The sequence below is a fragment of the Pteropus medius genome, unplaced genomic scaffold (genome assembly GCF_902729225.1).
Source record: "Pteropus medius unplaced genomic scaffold, Ma_sr-lr_union100, whole genome shotgun sequence".
Classification (NCBI taxonomy): domain Eukaryota; kingdom Metazoa; phylum Chordata; class Mammalia; order Chiroptera; family Pteropodidae; genus Pteropus; species Pteropus medius.
In genome coordinates this window covers 1,872,087-1,888,203 of record NW_024343732.1, presented here as the reverse complement: position 1 = coordinate 1,888,203, position 16,117 = coordinate 1,872,087, and the positions used below count along the sequence as shown (strand labels likewise).

The window sequence follows — 16,117 nt, the reverse complement described above, 5'->3', positions numbered from 1 at the left end:
AGCCCCAGTGGCCAAGACCCCACTCCAGTCATGCCTGGCGGCCATCTTGAACAAGATCCCAACCCAGCCGTGCCCAGTACCCACGATAATGATGACAAAGTCCCAACCCCAGCCATACCCAGCAGCCCCAATGACCAAGATCCCAGTTCAGGTGCGACCAACAGCCTCAATGACCAGCACTGCATCCCAGACACGACCGACTACTGTGGTGGCCAAAATCCCACCCCAGATATGCCTGTTGACCTCAATTATCAGGCCCCCAACCCAGACATGCCTACCTGTGATGGCCAAGACCCACCCCCAGACATGCCCAGTACCCACCTCATGACCAAGACTCCTTACAGACATGCCCAGTATCCGCCTCATGGCCAAGACTACAAAGAGCATGCCCAGTACTCCACTGTGGCGACTCTGCCACAGACGGTTCAGTACCTACGAGCGGCCAAGACCCTGTTTCAGACATGCCAAGTGCCTGTGATGGCCAAGATCCCCCCACAAATGTGCCCGGTGCCTATGATGGCCAAGGTCCCGCCTCAGACGTGCCCGATGTCCGTGATGGCCAAGACCCCACCCCAGATGCGCCCAGTGGCCACAATGGCCAAGACTCCACTGCAGACATGTCCGACGGCCACAATAACCAAGACCCCATCTCAGACACTTCCAGGGTCCTCAATGACCAAAGCCCCTCCCCAGACACGTCTGGCGGCCATGATCACCAAGACCCCAGCCCAGTTACGCTCAGTGGCCGCCATCCTCAAGACCCTGTGCCTGTCCCCACCCGCAGCTGGAAATCTGAAGGCTTCGCCTCCAGCAGCCATGGCAGCTGGGATTCCCAGCACCTTGTCCCACACATGTCTGAACAGACCAAAGACCAAGGCTGGGGTGACTGCGAAGCAAACGACAGGTGTGGTCAAAGTCTCATCCCACTCACACTTGACTGAGGGAAAGGTGAAATACTGCTCCCCACGACATCTGGGGGCTGGGACTCCCAAGGCTCCAGCCAGGCCTCTTTTGGAAGCTGAGAAAGTCAAGGGCTTCTCCCAGAAACAGGTGAAAACAGAAACTGTGTCTAATACCGGTACGGCCATGGAAGTGCCCAGGACTTTGCCCTGGGCAAAAGTGGCTGAAGATAAGAGCAAGGGGTCATCGCAGGCACACCTGAGGATGGGTGTCGTGAAGGTCCAGTCCCAGGGATACATGCCCGTAGAAGCAGCTGTGGTCCCGCCACAGGCACAGGTAGCCACATATCCGGCCAAGACCCTGCCCCAGGCACAACTGGCCACCCGTTCCACCACAACCTCACCCCAGGGACATCTGCTCACCGAGCTGACCACGGCCTTGCCCCAGGCACATCTGAGTACATGTCTGTCCAAAGCTTCATCCCAGACGCATCCGCCTGCCAAGCTGACCAAGACCCCGTCCCTGGACCATCTGGGCACATGTCTGACCAAGACGCAGTCCCAGGCACATCTGGCCACAGGAGCAATAAAGGTCCAATCTCAAGCATATCTGCCTACTGGGCTGACCAAGGCACAGTCCCAAGCCCACCTGGTCACAGAAACAGCCAAGTGCCTCTACGCCGCCCACCAGGCTGCTGAGCTCAGCAGCAAGACCCAGTCCCAGCCACTCCTGGCTGGGTACAAGGCCTCTACACAGCCCTGCCAGCATATTGGCTCCCTTGGCACTTTTTCCAGAGCCAAGCCAGAGGACAGACTGACCCAGCTTCCAGCTACCAGTCACGTGCAGGGCAGAGCCACCCAGGGGCCACGCCAGGGTGCCTCTGAGACCCAGAGCATGCTGGTGCCTTTGCTGGCATCTGCTGGACACCCCACCTGCAATGTTGAATCCTGGGGTGACAGTGGGGCCACCCGGACGCAGCCATCAACAACCAGCCCAGCTGCACCCTGCCAGGAAGAGCTGGCGACCTCCCAGCTTACCTCCCTGTGTGCTGAGCTGGCTGCTCTGCTGGGCTCTCAGGAGGACCTCCGCACCCAGCTGGCAAAAGCCCTCTCCCAGGGGGAAGTGAGGGCGGCACTGAACCAGGCCCTGTCCAAGGAGGTCCTAGGGGCTACAATGGCCAAGGCCCGGCCCCAGGGCATGCTGGGCACAGCGCTGGTGAAGGCACTGTCTTGGGGCGAGCTTGGTGCTGCCCTGTCTCGAGTCCTTTCCCGGGGTGAACTGCGAGCAGAACTCACTAAGGCCATGCAGGGCAAACTGGTGGACATCCTCAGCAAGGCCCTGACAGAGGAGGAGCGGGCCGCCCTGAGCCAGGCCCTGTGTCAGGGTGAGCTGGGTGCTGTCTTGAGCCAGTCCTTGTCTCAGGCTGCCCTCAGGACCGGACTCGTCCTCCCTAAGGTTGCTGCCGCGAAAACGGCGGGAAGCGGGATGAGGATGACGCCGGCCCCAGTGGAGGTGGACTACCGGGGGAGCCCGTCAGCGGCATGGGGGCCCACTTTGGGCCCTGCGAGACCACAGCCCAGCAAGGTCAGGGTTCCCCGGGATGGGGCCTGGGAGGGCTTCGTCACAGATTGGCCCACTGGGCTTTTGGAGGAGATGGGGGATGGGGCCATGGTCAGGGGGTCGCCCTGCTTGTCCATGGTCTCTGTGGGTGCCTCCTTGACTGATAGGGTGATCACCACCATTCTTCAGTATCCTCTGATCACTGCCCTGGACCCTAATTTGTCATGGGAGATGGGGCCCCTCAGGGACTCCTCCTTAAACCTATTTCTGAGCCCCAAGGTCAGTGAGGAAAATGTGTGTCTGCACCCAGGGGCCAACGAATTGGCATCAAATCTCAATCCTGTGGCAAGTAATGTAGGCCCTAATTTGCCTGAGCCACACCCGCTACAGCTGCCCCACCCTCTGTGGCAGCCACTCGTTGCCAATGGTGTGGCTCCAAGTACCATCCGGCCATCAGCGGCCAGTGGCACAGCCCCAAGCTCCCACAAGCCACATGTGACCAGCAGGGTGGCCCCACGTCTGTCAGTGTCATCAGGGGAGGGCAGGGTGGCCCCAGGTAAGCTTTCTGGCACTGCGGGTGGTGGGAGGGCCACCCATTCCCACCATTGTGTCACCACCTTTGGGGGGTCTACTTGTTGGTGTCAGCCCTCTGAGGTCAGCAGGGGGCCCCCTGGGGTGTATCGGCCATCAGCAGCCAAAGGCCTGCAACAACCATCCATGGTCCCTGAGAAGACCATGCAGAAGACTCAGTCCCCAAATCCTAAACAGGCCTCCATGGGCACTAGCGAGATGATCAACAAGGTGACCTCATGTCTACCGTGGGCCACTACAGTGAGCAAAGTATCCCTAACCCAACCACAGACCCCCAAGGCCTGTGAAAGAACCCCAGACTCCATGGCTCCTGGTCATCGCTGGGCACTTAAGAGTCAGGGAGACCCCAGTCTGTGGGAAGCCTCCCCTGTCAGTCGCTTAACGCCTCCCCATCCCCATACAGCCATCTCTAGGCAGGAGAAGAATCAAACATGGGGTACCATTTCTGGTGCGAGCTACCCACAGGAGCTGGTGACTGGCCACATGCTTAGTGAACTGGTGACTCGTTTGCCACAGAATTCAAACAATGACCTGGCCAAAAGCTTCTCTCAGGGCTCCACAGACTACGGCCTAAATGTGAGCAATTCCCAGAGCTCGTCATGCAGCTGCAGCTCACTCAGCCTTTCCTCCACGTCTGTGGCAAGCCTGACCACTGTCGACCTGGTGGAGAAAGAGTCCGGGGAGGCCAGAATGGGTGGGGACCTTCTCTCTGGGGAGACCACAGGGAGGTCCCAGAGGCCTGGGGACCTGGAAGAGACAGAGAGAGCGGGTCATGGACACATGACCCCAAACCCCTGCCACCCGCCTTCCTCAGCCTCGGAGCAGATCCCTATTCTGCACCATAGTGCAGTGTCCAGTCATGTGACCTTGAGTGTCCACTGGAGCTCAAGTGGTCAGGATGAGAGAGATATATCCTCAAGCCAAAGCTCCATGGGTAGCTTGTGCCAGAAACCCTACAGGACAAGACTGAAGAGAAGTCTGTCTTTGGGTAATGGGGTCCCTCCCTTTTATCAGCAGCCATCTGTGACCAGTAGGTTGACCCCAAGCCCATCCCAGACATCAGTAGCCTGTAAGGTAACCCTCAGCCTAGGCCAACCATCTAAAGCCTGTGGGGTGGCCCCCAGCCTAGCTCAGTCATCTATGACCTGTAAGGTGGCTCCCAGCCTAGCTCAACCATCTATGACCAGTGGGGTGACCCCTAGCCTAGCCCATTCAACTATGGGTAATAGCGTGGCCCCCAGCCTAGGCCAGCCATCTGTGATGAGTGGTACAGGTTGTGCGCTTAGTCAGCCAATGTGGGCTCCTGGGGTGGGTCCAGATCTATCGTCATCAAGGGTGAATGCAGTGGCCCCTTGTCTGCGTCATCCATCCTTTCTGACTGACGTCACGTTGAGTACACTACATCCATCTGGGGCTAGCGGCATGGGACCGGAGCTGAGTCAGCCATCTGTGCCCCCTGGGGTGGATCCAGGTCAAGATCCTCTGATGGGTCATGGGGTGGCCTCAGACCTCCAGGCCCCTGAGCTCAGCAAGGTGTCTTCTGGGTTTAATCAGCCACTTGGTGTTGGCGGGAGGCACCCAAGAACAACAGAACATTCTGCTGTCACTGTTTCAGCCCCAGACCTTGACCAGGTATCTATGACCAGTGGAGAGGCATCTTGTCTAGGCCAAGGAACTAGGATATCTCAGGGCATTCTTTTTGGAGGCATGGCTACAAGCGCGTCTCAGGGCACTGTGGCTGCTGGCATACTCCCAAATGTGTCTTGGAGGACCCTAGCTGCTGGCAAGTTCCTAAGTATGTCTCAGGGACCTATGTCTCCTGGAGTGACAAGGAGTATGTGCCAGAGAAGTGTAGCAACTGCTATGGGCCCAAGGCAATCTCAGGTGGGCAGTGACATGGCTCCAATGGCATCCCAGGCCTCTGTGACCGGTGCCCCTTTGGTTCATGAACAAGCCTCAGGGGTGGGCCCTGGCTCCTCTCCAGCTTTAGTGGCCAACAGACTGGGTCTGAGTCCATCCAAGTTTCCCCTCGACAATGTGGGCCCTGACATATCTCAGGTAAATGCTGATCTCCCAGTATCTATGGACAACCAGTGTTCTCCCGTGTCCACAGTTACCACATCCAGTTACCAGCAATCAAATTCTTTTAGCCAGGAGCCTGTGATGGGCACGGCAAGTCTTCTGAGGCCAGGTTCTGTGGCCAATGGGATGACCACAGCCATGGCCCCAGGTACTGTGGCCAGTGGCATGGCCCCCAGCCTTTCCCAAGGGTCCGTGATCAGGAGTGTGGGCCAGAGCCTTCCTCCAGAGTCTGTGATCAGTGGTGTGGCCCCCAGCCTTGCACTAGGTTATATGGTCAATCGTGTGGCTCAGACCCTTCCTCCAGGGTCTGTGATAGGTCTAAGCACGCCATTTAGAAACCCCTTCCTACAGGGTCTGTGATCCCAATGGCATATAGGCCAGGGGAAGCCTTCCCCAGGTCTGTGATCAGTGGCATGGGCAGAGTCGTCCTCCGGGATGCTGTGAGGCTCGGTGGCATGGGCCCAGGAGCCTTCCCTACAGATCTGTGATCAATAGCATGGGCCAGAGCCTTCCTACCTGAGGTCTCGCGTCCAGTGGCGTGGGCAGAGGCATCCTCCAGAGTCTATGATCAGTGGCACAGGCAGAGCCTTCCTGGTCATAATCAGTGGCATGGGCCCGAGGCCTTCCTCAAGATGCTGTGATTGGTAGCATGGGGCAGAACCTTCCCCGGGTCTGTGATCAGTGGTGTGGGCCAGGCAACTTCCTATAAAGGTCTGTCATGGGTAGCATGAGCAGGGCCTTCTACAGGGAATCTGGGGTGGTGGCATGAGCCGATGCGTTCCTCCAGGGTCTGTGATTAGTGCCATGGTCCAATGCCTTCACCCAGGATCTGTGATCAGTGGCGTGGGCCAGGTCCTTCTTCCAGATCCCATGGCATGTGTGGTGGCCCACAACCTCCCTCCAGGTTTTGTGGTCAGTGGTGTGGCTCAGAGCTTTACTCCAGGTTTTATGGCCAGTGGCATAGCCAGAACCCTGCCTCCAGGTTCTGTGGTGAATGGAGTGGGCCCAAGTGTCTCTTCTGTGGCCTCTAAGGTGGTCCCAGCATTTATGGGTGCAGAACTGAATCAGGGTCTGGTTCTGGGGTCCACAACTAGTGCAGCTAGTTGTGGTCCACCCTCCACAGTTGGAAGCGTGGCCCACAGCCTTCCCCAGGGGTCCATGCTCATTGGACTCACCCCCCGTCCTTACCATGGAGCTCTGTCTGGGGAGGGGTCTATATCCCCCTTCCAAGCATCGCATGCCACTGGCATGGCTCAAGTTCACTCCAGTGCCTTAGAAGCTAGTGGCAGAGCCAGAGGAGTTAACCAAGTGCCTACAGTTCTGCAAAGAGCCTCACAGTTGAGTCACACTCTTAGTACAATGGCATTTGAGACGAGAGATGGCCAAGCTGTGATGAAACCAGAGGACGTAGACGAGGCCCTGTCCCAGGGGTCCAGATCCAGTAGGGAGTCCATGGTCCTTGAGGCAACCCCATGGGTATCCGAGAATCCCCTAGCATCTGACATTGACTATGGCCACAAAGTCCTGGCGGAGGACAGGACTGTTGCCAAAGGACAAAGGCTACCATCGGAGGGGGTGGCTCCCAGCCAAGCCAAGTCTATGATCAGTGGCATGGCCCCTGTCCCAAGTTTTGCCAAGTATGCCAAGGCCAGCAATGTCACCCTAACTCTGCAGCAAAGGTCAACCACCAGTAGGGGGACCCCTAGTTCCCATTTTGTGGCTGCTCCTGAGATCCCCAGTGTGCAGATGGGGTCCGTCAAGGGCACAGGGGCCCCCTTGGCTAATAAGGTGTCAGTGGCTCACATTGTGCCCCAGAGCCCCTCGGCCACTCACATGCCCCAGGGTCATTCCCATGAGACGGTGGCTTCTATTGTAATTGCGGGGTCACCGCAGCTGGCCCATGGCAGTTCTGTGTCTGGGCTTGGGACCACAAGCACTTCTCAGAGGTCAGGGGCTACCAGTGTGGGCTCACATGTGCTGCCATATCCATCCAAGATCACCAAGACGGCATCTAGTGGGCTCCAAGTGGAAGCTGTTCCCAGCGCACTCCAGAAGCCAGTGTCTGGGAACCTGTCTCAGAGCAGCCATCACCAGCCCCTTGGCCCTAGAAAGTCCTACACATCCATGCATGGTAGCTTTGTTGCCAGAACACTAGATGGTTCTGTGGCCAAGACTGAGCCCTCCCAGCAGGTGGGGGAGCATGCCTCCCGGTCCGCACAGGAAGGTCTCAAAGGTTCCGTGGATGCACTCCCAGCCATAACACCAATTATCCATACTGGTCTGGGGCATGACATGGCCATCCCTAGGCTGCACCATAGGGTTCGTAGGGTGTCTCTGGGCTACGAATCTTCACCAAATGGTTCCCGGCGGTCCCTTATAAACTGGGAGTCACTACAGGGACCTCAGGATTTCCATAGCGCCATCACTCCTGTGGACAGTCACAGGGTACCCCTGACTCCCACTATACTCCAGGGCCCAGTGGATGCCGGTGTGGCTGGTGGCAAAGCATGGAACTCTGCAGTCCCCAGTGTCGCGGTTGGCCCCATGAACAGTGCCGTGGCCCCTGGCGGTGCATGGGAACCACCCACGTGCGCTGTGCCGTGGGATGCCGTGGGCAGCAAAGCGGCGGTGGATCCCAGACAGTCGGGGAAGCTGGTGGCATCGATGCGCGTTGTGGAGAAGATAATTGTCCAAGCCGTAGTTACTATCCAGGCATGCGCACGTGGCTATCTGGTGCGCCGTACCATCAAGGTGTGGCACCAGTGGGCCATCATTATCCAGGCAGCCTGGCGTGGCCATTGTGTGCGACGGGACCTGGCCCAGCTCTGCAGAGCTTCCACCATCATCCAGGCCATGTGGCGAGGATACCGTGTCCGACGGAGCCGCACCCCGCAAATGCTGCCCCCTGGCACGTGGGCCAAGGGGGGTGGTAGGGCCAAGTCAAGCTCTGACCACCGCTGCTTCCAGTCCTGCCAGCCTCACGTCTGTACTCTCTGCCAGTCACTGAGCGCTGGGCTGGGGAGCCCGCCCAGTGTGGTGATGCTTGTGGGTTCCAGCCCCCGCACGTGCCACATGTGTGGCCATACTCTGCCTACACGGGTGGTGCAGGGCTTGGGCCGGGGCATCATGGGCCAGGCAGACATTCCATGGGGCTATGACAACCAGCTGACCCACCAGAGCCCCCAGCAGCTCCATGGCCTGAACAAGGCAGCCACGGTCATCCAGGCCGCCTGGAGGGGCTTTGTTGTACGTCGCCGGCTAAGGCAGCAGCAGTTAGCAGCCAAGATGCTTCAAGCCAACTGGCGTGGCCACTATACCCGGAACTCTCTCACCACAGATGCACTCTTGGGGCCAGCCGAGTGGGACAACCCACAGAACATGCAGTGGCCAGGAGTCTAGGATCTTGGCTGCCCAGTGCAGGGACACCAAGGGAGGTGTCATGTGGATCTCTGGGTCTAATAAATAAAGCCCTCCAAAGCCTGGGTCTTGGTCTACCTGTGCTCATGGGGGCAACTCAGGCATGGTTGGGGGAAAATGGAGGTTCTGGAACTTCCAACCACACAGTTGGTACCTGCAGTCTGTGTCTGGGATAGGGACTCAAGCCCTTCCTGGAGGTCAGGGGCCTCCAGTGTGGTCTCACTTGTGCTGCCGTATCTGTCCATGACTAGTAGGGTGGCATACAGTTGGTTCCAGATGGAAGGCATCCCTAGAGCACTCCAGAAGCCAGTGTCTGGGGACCTGGCCTAGAATGGTCATCACGAGTCCTTTGGCCCTAGAAAACCTAATGGGTGCATGCATGGCCTTGTTCAGGAAATGCTAGAGGGTTCTAGCCACATACTCATTTGGGGGGATGGTAGGCCCTCCCCAAGGGGCCCTCGTCTGAGTAAAAGAGAGCCAGACACAGATGTCCCTAGCCCCCAGGGTCGGAGACAGGGCAGGGAATGGGAGAGGCAGCTGCAGGCACCTAGAGGGGGCAGCCTGGCTGGAGGAGGGGCAAAGAGGGTGAGGGCATGGGTTTGAGGCAGCTATGGAGGGGACCACAGAGTGGTGGAGGACGGGAACTGGAAGGGGCGGCGGTGCCCTGAAGGGATGGGCAGAATTTGAGGACTTCGGGGTCTAGCCAAGGCAAGATTTTTAGGCAAGGCAGGGGTCCAGGTAGAGAGAAGGGAAAGAATGACATCCTTGGGAATGGTAGTGTCCCCCAGGGGCTCCATGTCTTGAAACCCCGCCTCAGCCTCTCCCCTAGGCAGCCTGCATACAGCCAGCAGGGGCGTGGGCAGGTTTAAAGAACAGGCACCTGGCCACACACATAGCCACACACCTGTGCAGAGCCCGCCCTCTGCCCTCCCCGTGTAGGAATGGCGGGCTCCCAGCTGCCGCCGCCACTTCTACTGCTGGCTCTGGTGCTGCTGCTGAAACTTGAGGGGGCTTTCTCTGCTTCCTCTGACAACCCTACAGGTAAGAACAGGTAAGGAGGAGGACATACTTCTAAAAACCTGGAGTGGGGCGTACCTCCCAGCCACACAGCTGGCATCTGGGCCCCTCTCTCAGACCATGCTGATCTGCCAGCCACTTTCTTCCCAAGGGCTGTTCCTTCTCCCAGAAGCAAGATGGGTGGTCATGAGAACAGGTGGAGTACTCACACATCAACTCCCCGCCCCAGCCCTGAGGCTGCCATTTCTGCGACCCCAGCATGACCTGAGCCAGCGAGAGGCTGTATAACTAACTGCCTCATACCCAGTTTGAGGTTGCCAGCCCCCAAGGGGAGCAGGACCCTAGGACCATGGGAGGGGGAACAAGAGCTCACTACACATCTGTGTCCCCCAGGAGAAGTTCTTGGTATATGACTAATTTTCTTTTGCTGCTATGTAGGACGGTTCTCAGGATGAGGAGTTGAACTTGTTTTTTCTAAAATTTAAATCATAGTTGACATACAATATTAGTTTGAGGTGTGCGATATTCAACAAGAGTTGAACTCTTCCATCACCTCCCTGCTCACCAAATTGTCACTCTCTCTGACCTGTGTCCCAGCCCCAAACCTGTAAAATCAGAGCGGAGGCCACTATTTGTGGGACATTTATTGCAGGTAAGGGCTTCACTTAGAAGGGACCACATTTATCCCCATTTCATAGTTCAGGTCTCCCAGCTTGTGCTGGGCGTGGATTAGAACCAGTTGACTTGGCCCATGCCAGCCTCCTGGTCTAGAAGTCTCTGTGCAAAGCAGACTCCTGGCACTGTGCGTAGAAACAGCTTCACTTTACCTCTGGTCAACTTTCCAGCAGCTCATGAGCCCCGGCCTACTCTGTGCCAGCCACTTAGCAGAGCTTGTGTTCTCCACTAGTTTTCCTCAGTTCACTTTAAAAGTTCAGCTCCCCAGAATTCTGGCTTGGCTTAGGATTCTAAGCCAAGATGGCTACTGTGGCCCCTGAGCCGTCTTTAATTCTGCAAAAACTTCTCGTCATCTGGATTTTTCCTCAAACGATGATGGGAAACATTTCGGAAAGGCTGACCTCTTAGTCCTTGACTCCTTGAAGATCCTCGAGGGGCCCTCTTCCCACCTTCCCAGTCATCTCGGGCCAGACTCTATCATTCTGAGCCTCAGCCTTCCTATCTGTAAAATGGGGATGAATCCAGGGCATTGTGCCTCTTCTAGGCTCAGCTGTCATCCCCACGGGGCCTGAGAGACTGGGGATCTGCATGTGGACCCAGCTCCTCTCAGGCCCAGTGCTGGGTGTCATTTCTGCATTTCTACTGCCTAGAATGAGGCAAGAGAGGAAGCACAAAGATCTGCCTAGGGCAAAGTGGACAGGATGGAGTAGGGAGTGGTCAGCCGATGAAGAACTTGTAAACAGCTAAGGTGCCCAGCAGCTTGGAACTAGAAGAAAGTAATTGTGGGAGGTGGCTCATGAAATATTTACCGCCCCCTCAGCCTGGCCCCTGGGGTCAGTGCCTGGAAGCAGTAGGAGCCAGGCAGCAGATGGAATGAGACTGGCAGGAAGGTTCTGCTGACTATTCCCAGAGTCTAGTCCTCTGTCCTCCCATTAAAACTCTGAGTTTGGCCAGCAGGACCTTCCAGGTACCTGTGGAAGGAGATTAGGGTTGATCCTCCCTGGGAAGCTCTGAAGTGGAGCTGTGCAGCTGAGGATCGAGGGGCACCCACATGCGCAGACCTGCATGAGCTCTCAGAGGCACTGACTGCTAGTGATGTCCATTTTAAAGACAAGGAAACTTTTAGAGTCCCAGAAGATTTTAAAGAGTCTGTCTGCATGCTGCCTCGGTTGCAGCCATTTCCTGTATGCAGAAGGTTTCTGGAGCCTGGAAGCAAAAGTAGGGTTTGTGGGGGTCCGACATGGACTGGAACCTGGGCTGTGGGATTTGGACAAAGAGCTTCAGAAAGGGGCACCTCATTTTCCCACTGAACACACATGGTGTACTAAATCTTCCAGGTTCCCCTAGGAGGCAGGGGCTTACTCTCTGGGGTAATAGGGAAAGAGGCATCCAGAGAGGAGATGGGGCCGGGATCACCCACCCTTTTTCCTAATTATCCTCGCCCTTCACCCTCGATGGTGTTTTCTTTCCAGGTGTTATGAATGAGACTGCGACCTCAATTTCCAAACCTTGGACTCCTTTTTCCTCTAGCCAAAGCTCCCCTAGTTCAATGGAAACCTCCACCTATCACTTTAGCTCCCCAAATTTAGAAGCAGGCTTCACTAACCACCCTGGTACCCCTAGTTCAGGGAAAGACTCCACGACCTCCCACAGACCCCCAAATTCAGAGGCAACTTCTACCACCCAGCCTAGCTCCAGCTCCACAAGTTCAGGGTTGGCACCCACCTCTCCCTGACCAGAAACAATCCCCCACCTCAGTTCTGGCTCTCCCAGTTCAGAGCTCATCCGCACCTCCCACTCCAGGCCCCCGAGTTCTACCTCCCTGACCCTGCACTGGAGCCCCACTTCCCCCGGCCCCAGAATGGAGCCCTCTCCCCCACCCTCGGCCACCACTGACAATACCTCTGTGGACTCTGGCCGGGGTGAGTTTTGGCAGCGTTGCTGGGGGTTGGGGGAATGGCTACGGTTACCAGGCTGCAGTTCTGGTATGAGCCACCAGGGAGAGACACAGACTTGAGAATGTGTTGAGATGGGCCACGCCTCCCCACTCCAAGTATCGCCTAAAACTTTTCAGGCCTCCTTCCTTCCATGCACATTTATTAAGCGCCTAGTGTATGTCAGGTCCTGTGAGACGCAGCTATGTTGGGAGACAGATTATAAGTAAATTCCGTATGTGTTTGTAAAAGAACAAAATAGACAGAATAAGGGGTAAGAATATGAGTGGTTAGAAATTTTTGAAGAGCGATCAGCAAAGGTCTCAGTTTGAAGGAGGTGAAGGAGGGAGCCACGCGCTATCTGAGGGGAGGGAAGCTCAGGTAGCAGGTCTGTGCAAAGGTCCTGAGGTAGTGCTATGCCTAGTGTTTTTGAGGAAGAGTGGGGTGAGTGGAACGGGGTGAGTGGGGTACTAGTGGGAAGGCAACGAGAGTGGGGAGGTTGCAGGGTGACCACACAGGACCCCTGGGGAGTCTAGAAGAATCTGTTTCAAATTAATATGTTGGCTCCAAAATGTGCAAACATGAAGTGTGAGGACCTTTTGCTTAAAGTCAAAGGATGTAAGCCATCTTCACGAAGTGTCCCATTTCTCGTGCACCCCGGGAAGGCTGCTGCATTTGGGAACAGAGTTATAGATTTTTCTCACTTTGCAAGAATTCCCGAGAATTCCTTATGGAAAAATATATTCAAAAGCAAAAGGATAAAAAATGTGCTTTGAAAAGGTTACAGCAGTGACTGGAGAGGGAAGCGAGCATGGCTTACTGAGAAGGGACTTAAAAGGCTCTGGGCCCTGGTGGGTGTCTCAGCCTTTGGGAGGGTAGTGTCCAAGGCTGACTCGGGGCTCCTCCCCTCAGCTCCAGGTGACACTGGGGCCCCTGAGTGGCACAGGAACCCAGGAGTGGTGGTGGCCGTGTGTCTGCTGATATCCATTTTGCTCATTGGGTCTGTGGTAATGGCCATGAGGTACTGCCACCAGGGTGTGTCTGAGTTCCAGAAGCTGGATGAGGTGTCCATGGTGAGGTGGGGACTGGGCTGCGGGGAGTCACCCTCCAAAGCAGAGCAAGCACCTGGTGCCTGAATGCCCTCTTGTGTGTGTTCCTTTTCCAGGGGGACATGAGCCATAGATTATCCTTTGCCCATGACCCACCTGAGTGATTCCTGTGGGGCCAAGAGAGAAGGGGTTTTGGATGGGGCTAGGGCACCTGGGGAGGGGCAAAGCTTGCAGGAATAAAGCCCCTACTGTTTCTTTGAGGCTTTCTGAGTCATGGACTTGTATGACAAACATTTTTGAGTGCCTATTATGTGCACTCCAACCATTTCTCCACCCTCATGGGGCCCACAGACTCAAGGGGCAGAGACAGAGCAGAAAATAGCCAGAGTGTAAAATGACATAATTTCAGATGGTGCTGAGGGCCACAGAGTCACAGGATGGGGCTGTGGCTGTATCCCAGGGGCCCATGTGACCAGGCAGGGAGGTCTCTGAGGAGGCAATATTTGAGCTGAGACCTTATCGGTGAGAAGGAGCCAACCTGGGGAAAGCCAAAAGTGTATCCCAGGAAGTGGGCACAGCAAATGCAAAGGCCCTGGGGTAGGAAGAACTTGGGGTGTTTGGGAAATGACAAAGAGGTGAACAAGGTCAGAGTGGGGTAAGGGAGGGTGAACAGGGGCTGTGTGGTCCTTGAGAAGGAATGTGGGTTTTAGCGAAACACCATGGGGGATCTTTTAGCCAGCAAGTGCCGGAATCTGGTTGGCTTTTCTTCAAGTCTTTGAGGGGCAGATCGGCATGGGAGAAGGCTTTCTGGGAGGCGAGGACGGTTCTATGCAAAGGCTTAGAGACAGGAAAGCAGAAACATGCAGAGAACAGGGAGTCAAAATACCCCCTGCCGCATTGCTCAGTCTTGCTTTCCAGGTCTGAGCCAGCTCCTCACTCTCTCCCTTCCCATTGGACAGGAGGGAAAACCCAGTCTGGGAGGGGCGGGCCTGGGGTTGGGGACCCTCGGCAGGTCAGTGGACTCTTCCTGCTGCCTACCCCTCACCACCCTTCAGGACCTTCAGTCTTCTCTAGCTGGGACACGGAAGCTCTGTGCTCCTTAGCCATGACTCAAGCCTGGAGCTGCCCCAAGACTAGATTTACCCTGCTGTGAAACTGATGGTCAGAGAGGCCGGGGTCAAGGTCACCCAGCACGTTGGGGTGAAGCCTGCTTAAGGGAGGGTCATGCTCTAATGATTCTTGGGGGCAGAGAGGATGGCAGGGCCTCTTGGGCGGGTAGCAGTTCTGGTGAAACATTAACTCGTGGCTGCTCTGGAGGCGGCAGCACCACAGGAACCCTTTGCCTGTGGCTGCAGGGCCTCCCCATAGTTATTCTTGGGGGCCAGGGTTCCTGCTGCAGCTCCAGCCCTGGCTGTTTGTGGAGGGGTTATTGACCAGAGGATCATTGATATGCCTGAGGCAGCACAGGATGGTGGGGCCTCCGGGGACCCCTGAGGGCCACACCTTGTGGGCTCTGCTGTGAAGCATGTGTCCCAGACCCCAAGCTGATAAAATTCTCCTATTTTTACATCAAAGCTGCACCTCTCTGTCTCTGTCTCTCTGTGTCTCTGTGTCTCTGTGTCTCTCTCTGTCTCTCTGTCTCTCTGTCTCTCTGTCTTTCTCTCCCTCTCTCTCTCTCTTTCTCCATTTCTCTTTCTTTGTCTCTCTCTCCCTTTTTCTCTCTTTGTCTCTCTGTGTTTCCATCTCTCTCCCTCTCTCATAAGCAAACACAAGAACAATTAAACTTAATATCCGCCTACCCTATCCCCACCTATACACTTGGTCACCCTCCTGTCCACTCTCTCTCACGCCTGTCTTGGTGACACCCTCATGCCCTCTCAGTCACTCTGCCAGCCACCTCCTGGCTCAGTCTTAAAGGTGGTATGTGGGTGTGTCCAGTCTGGGCTGGCATTCAGAGAGTTAAGGGGCTCTGCTGGGGGGACCCTGGACTGCCCTCTTGGGCAGGTCCAGTCCTCTCCTCCTCCATTCCCTGGGCAGTCACAGGACTCAGCGGTGGCAGTGAGTGCCAGGCAGGGCTTCACAGAGCTTGTGTGAGTCTGGGGGTTTCTCAGGTGGTTGGCGGGGATTCCCAAACCCTCCAGAGCTGTGCTGGGAGCTGAATGGCTCTCCTAGGGGACCCGGGGCCAGGGGACTTCTTCCTGAGGGTCCTGATGTTCCTGGGCTGCTGACCCCAGCAGAGAATGGGGAGGGAGCTCAGGGAGTATGTGTGGGCACCAGGCCACTGCCCCTGGACAGAGGCCCCTGCAGAGATCTGGGTGGTGTCTCATTCTGGTGCCTGTGTTATGACCCAAGCTACCTCAATTGAGCATCTGTGGGCTCCAGGCGGGGATGCAGGGTGCAGGAGTGAGCTCCCCATCTAGGGGGATCTCACACAGCATAGCTGGGATCCCAAGACCTGGAGGTCTCATACCCATATCTCCAGGTTCAGAGGCACCTGCAGCATGAAGCACAGTGGAACAGCGCTCCCTTTCCTGCTAAGTGAGGTGAGCAGTGGGGGTTGCCTGGAACAGGCCATGGAGGAGGAGGTCCCAGCACCCTCCCTACTTAGAAACACACAGAGCTGCCTGGAGACACTCTTACAGGTGGGAAAACTGAGGCCCAGAGAGGTCAGTACAAGTCTGGGAATCAATCCAGGTGTCCAGCCTAAGGCTGCAGCCACTGCTTTTGGGAGCAAGGGGCCAGCAGGGCAGTGGTAGCTGGGACCATTCAGGTCTGGATGGAAGGTTTTTGATTGCCCAAAGAGGCCACATCTTTGGGGCAGGGCCAATGGCCCCGTTCTGGGAAACTGAGGCAGGATTAAAAGATGGTAGTAAACAGGATTCAGGTATTGAA

The 16,117-nt window shown here is 56.4% G+C and overlaps 1 protein-coding gene across 1 annotated transcript in view; it reads left to right on the top strand.

Moving 5' to 3' along the window:
- IQCN (IQ motif containing N) overlaps window positions 1–9,592 on the top strand; it is a 13,088-nt gene extending 3,496 nt beyond the window's left edge. Inside the window, exons 2-4 of the mRNA XM_039867647.1 lie at window positions 3–270; window positions 540–2,484; window positions 7,606–9,592. Of these exons, the coding sequence (XP_039723581.1) occupies window positions 3–270; window positions 540–2,484; window positions 7,606–8,532 (3,140 nt within the window). The 3' untranslated portion in view covers window positions 8,533–9,592. The remainder of the gene's footprint in view (window positions 1–2; window positions 271–539; window positions 2,485–7,605) is intronic.
- Window positions 9,593–16,117: the final 6,525 nt, after the last annotated feature.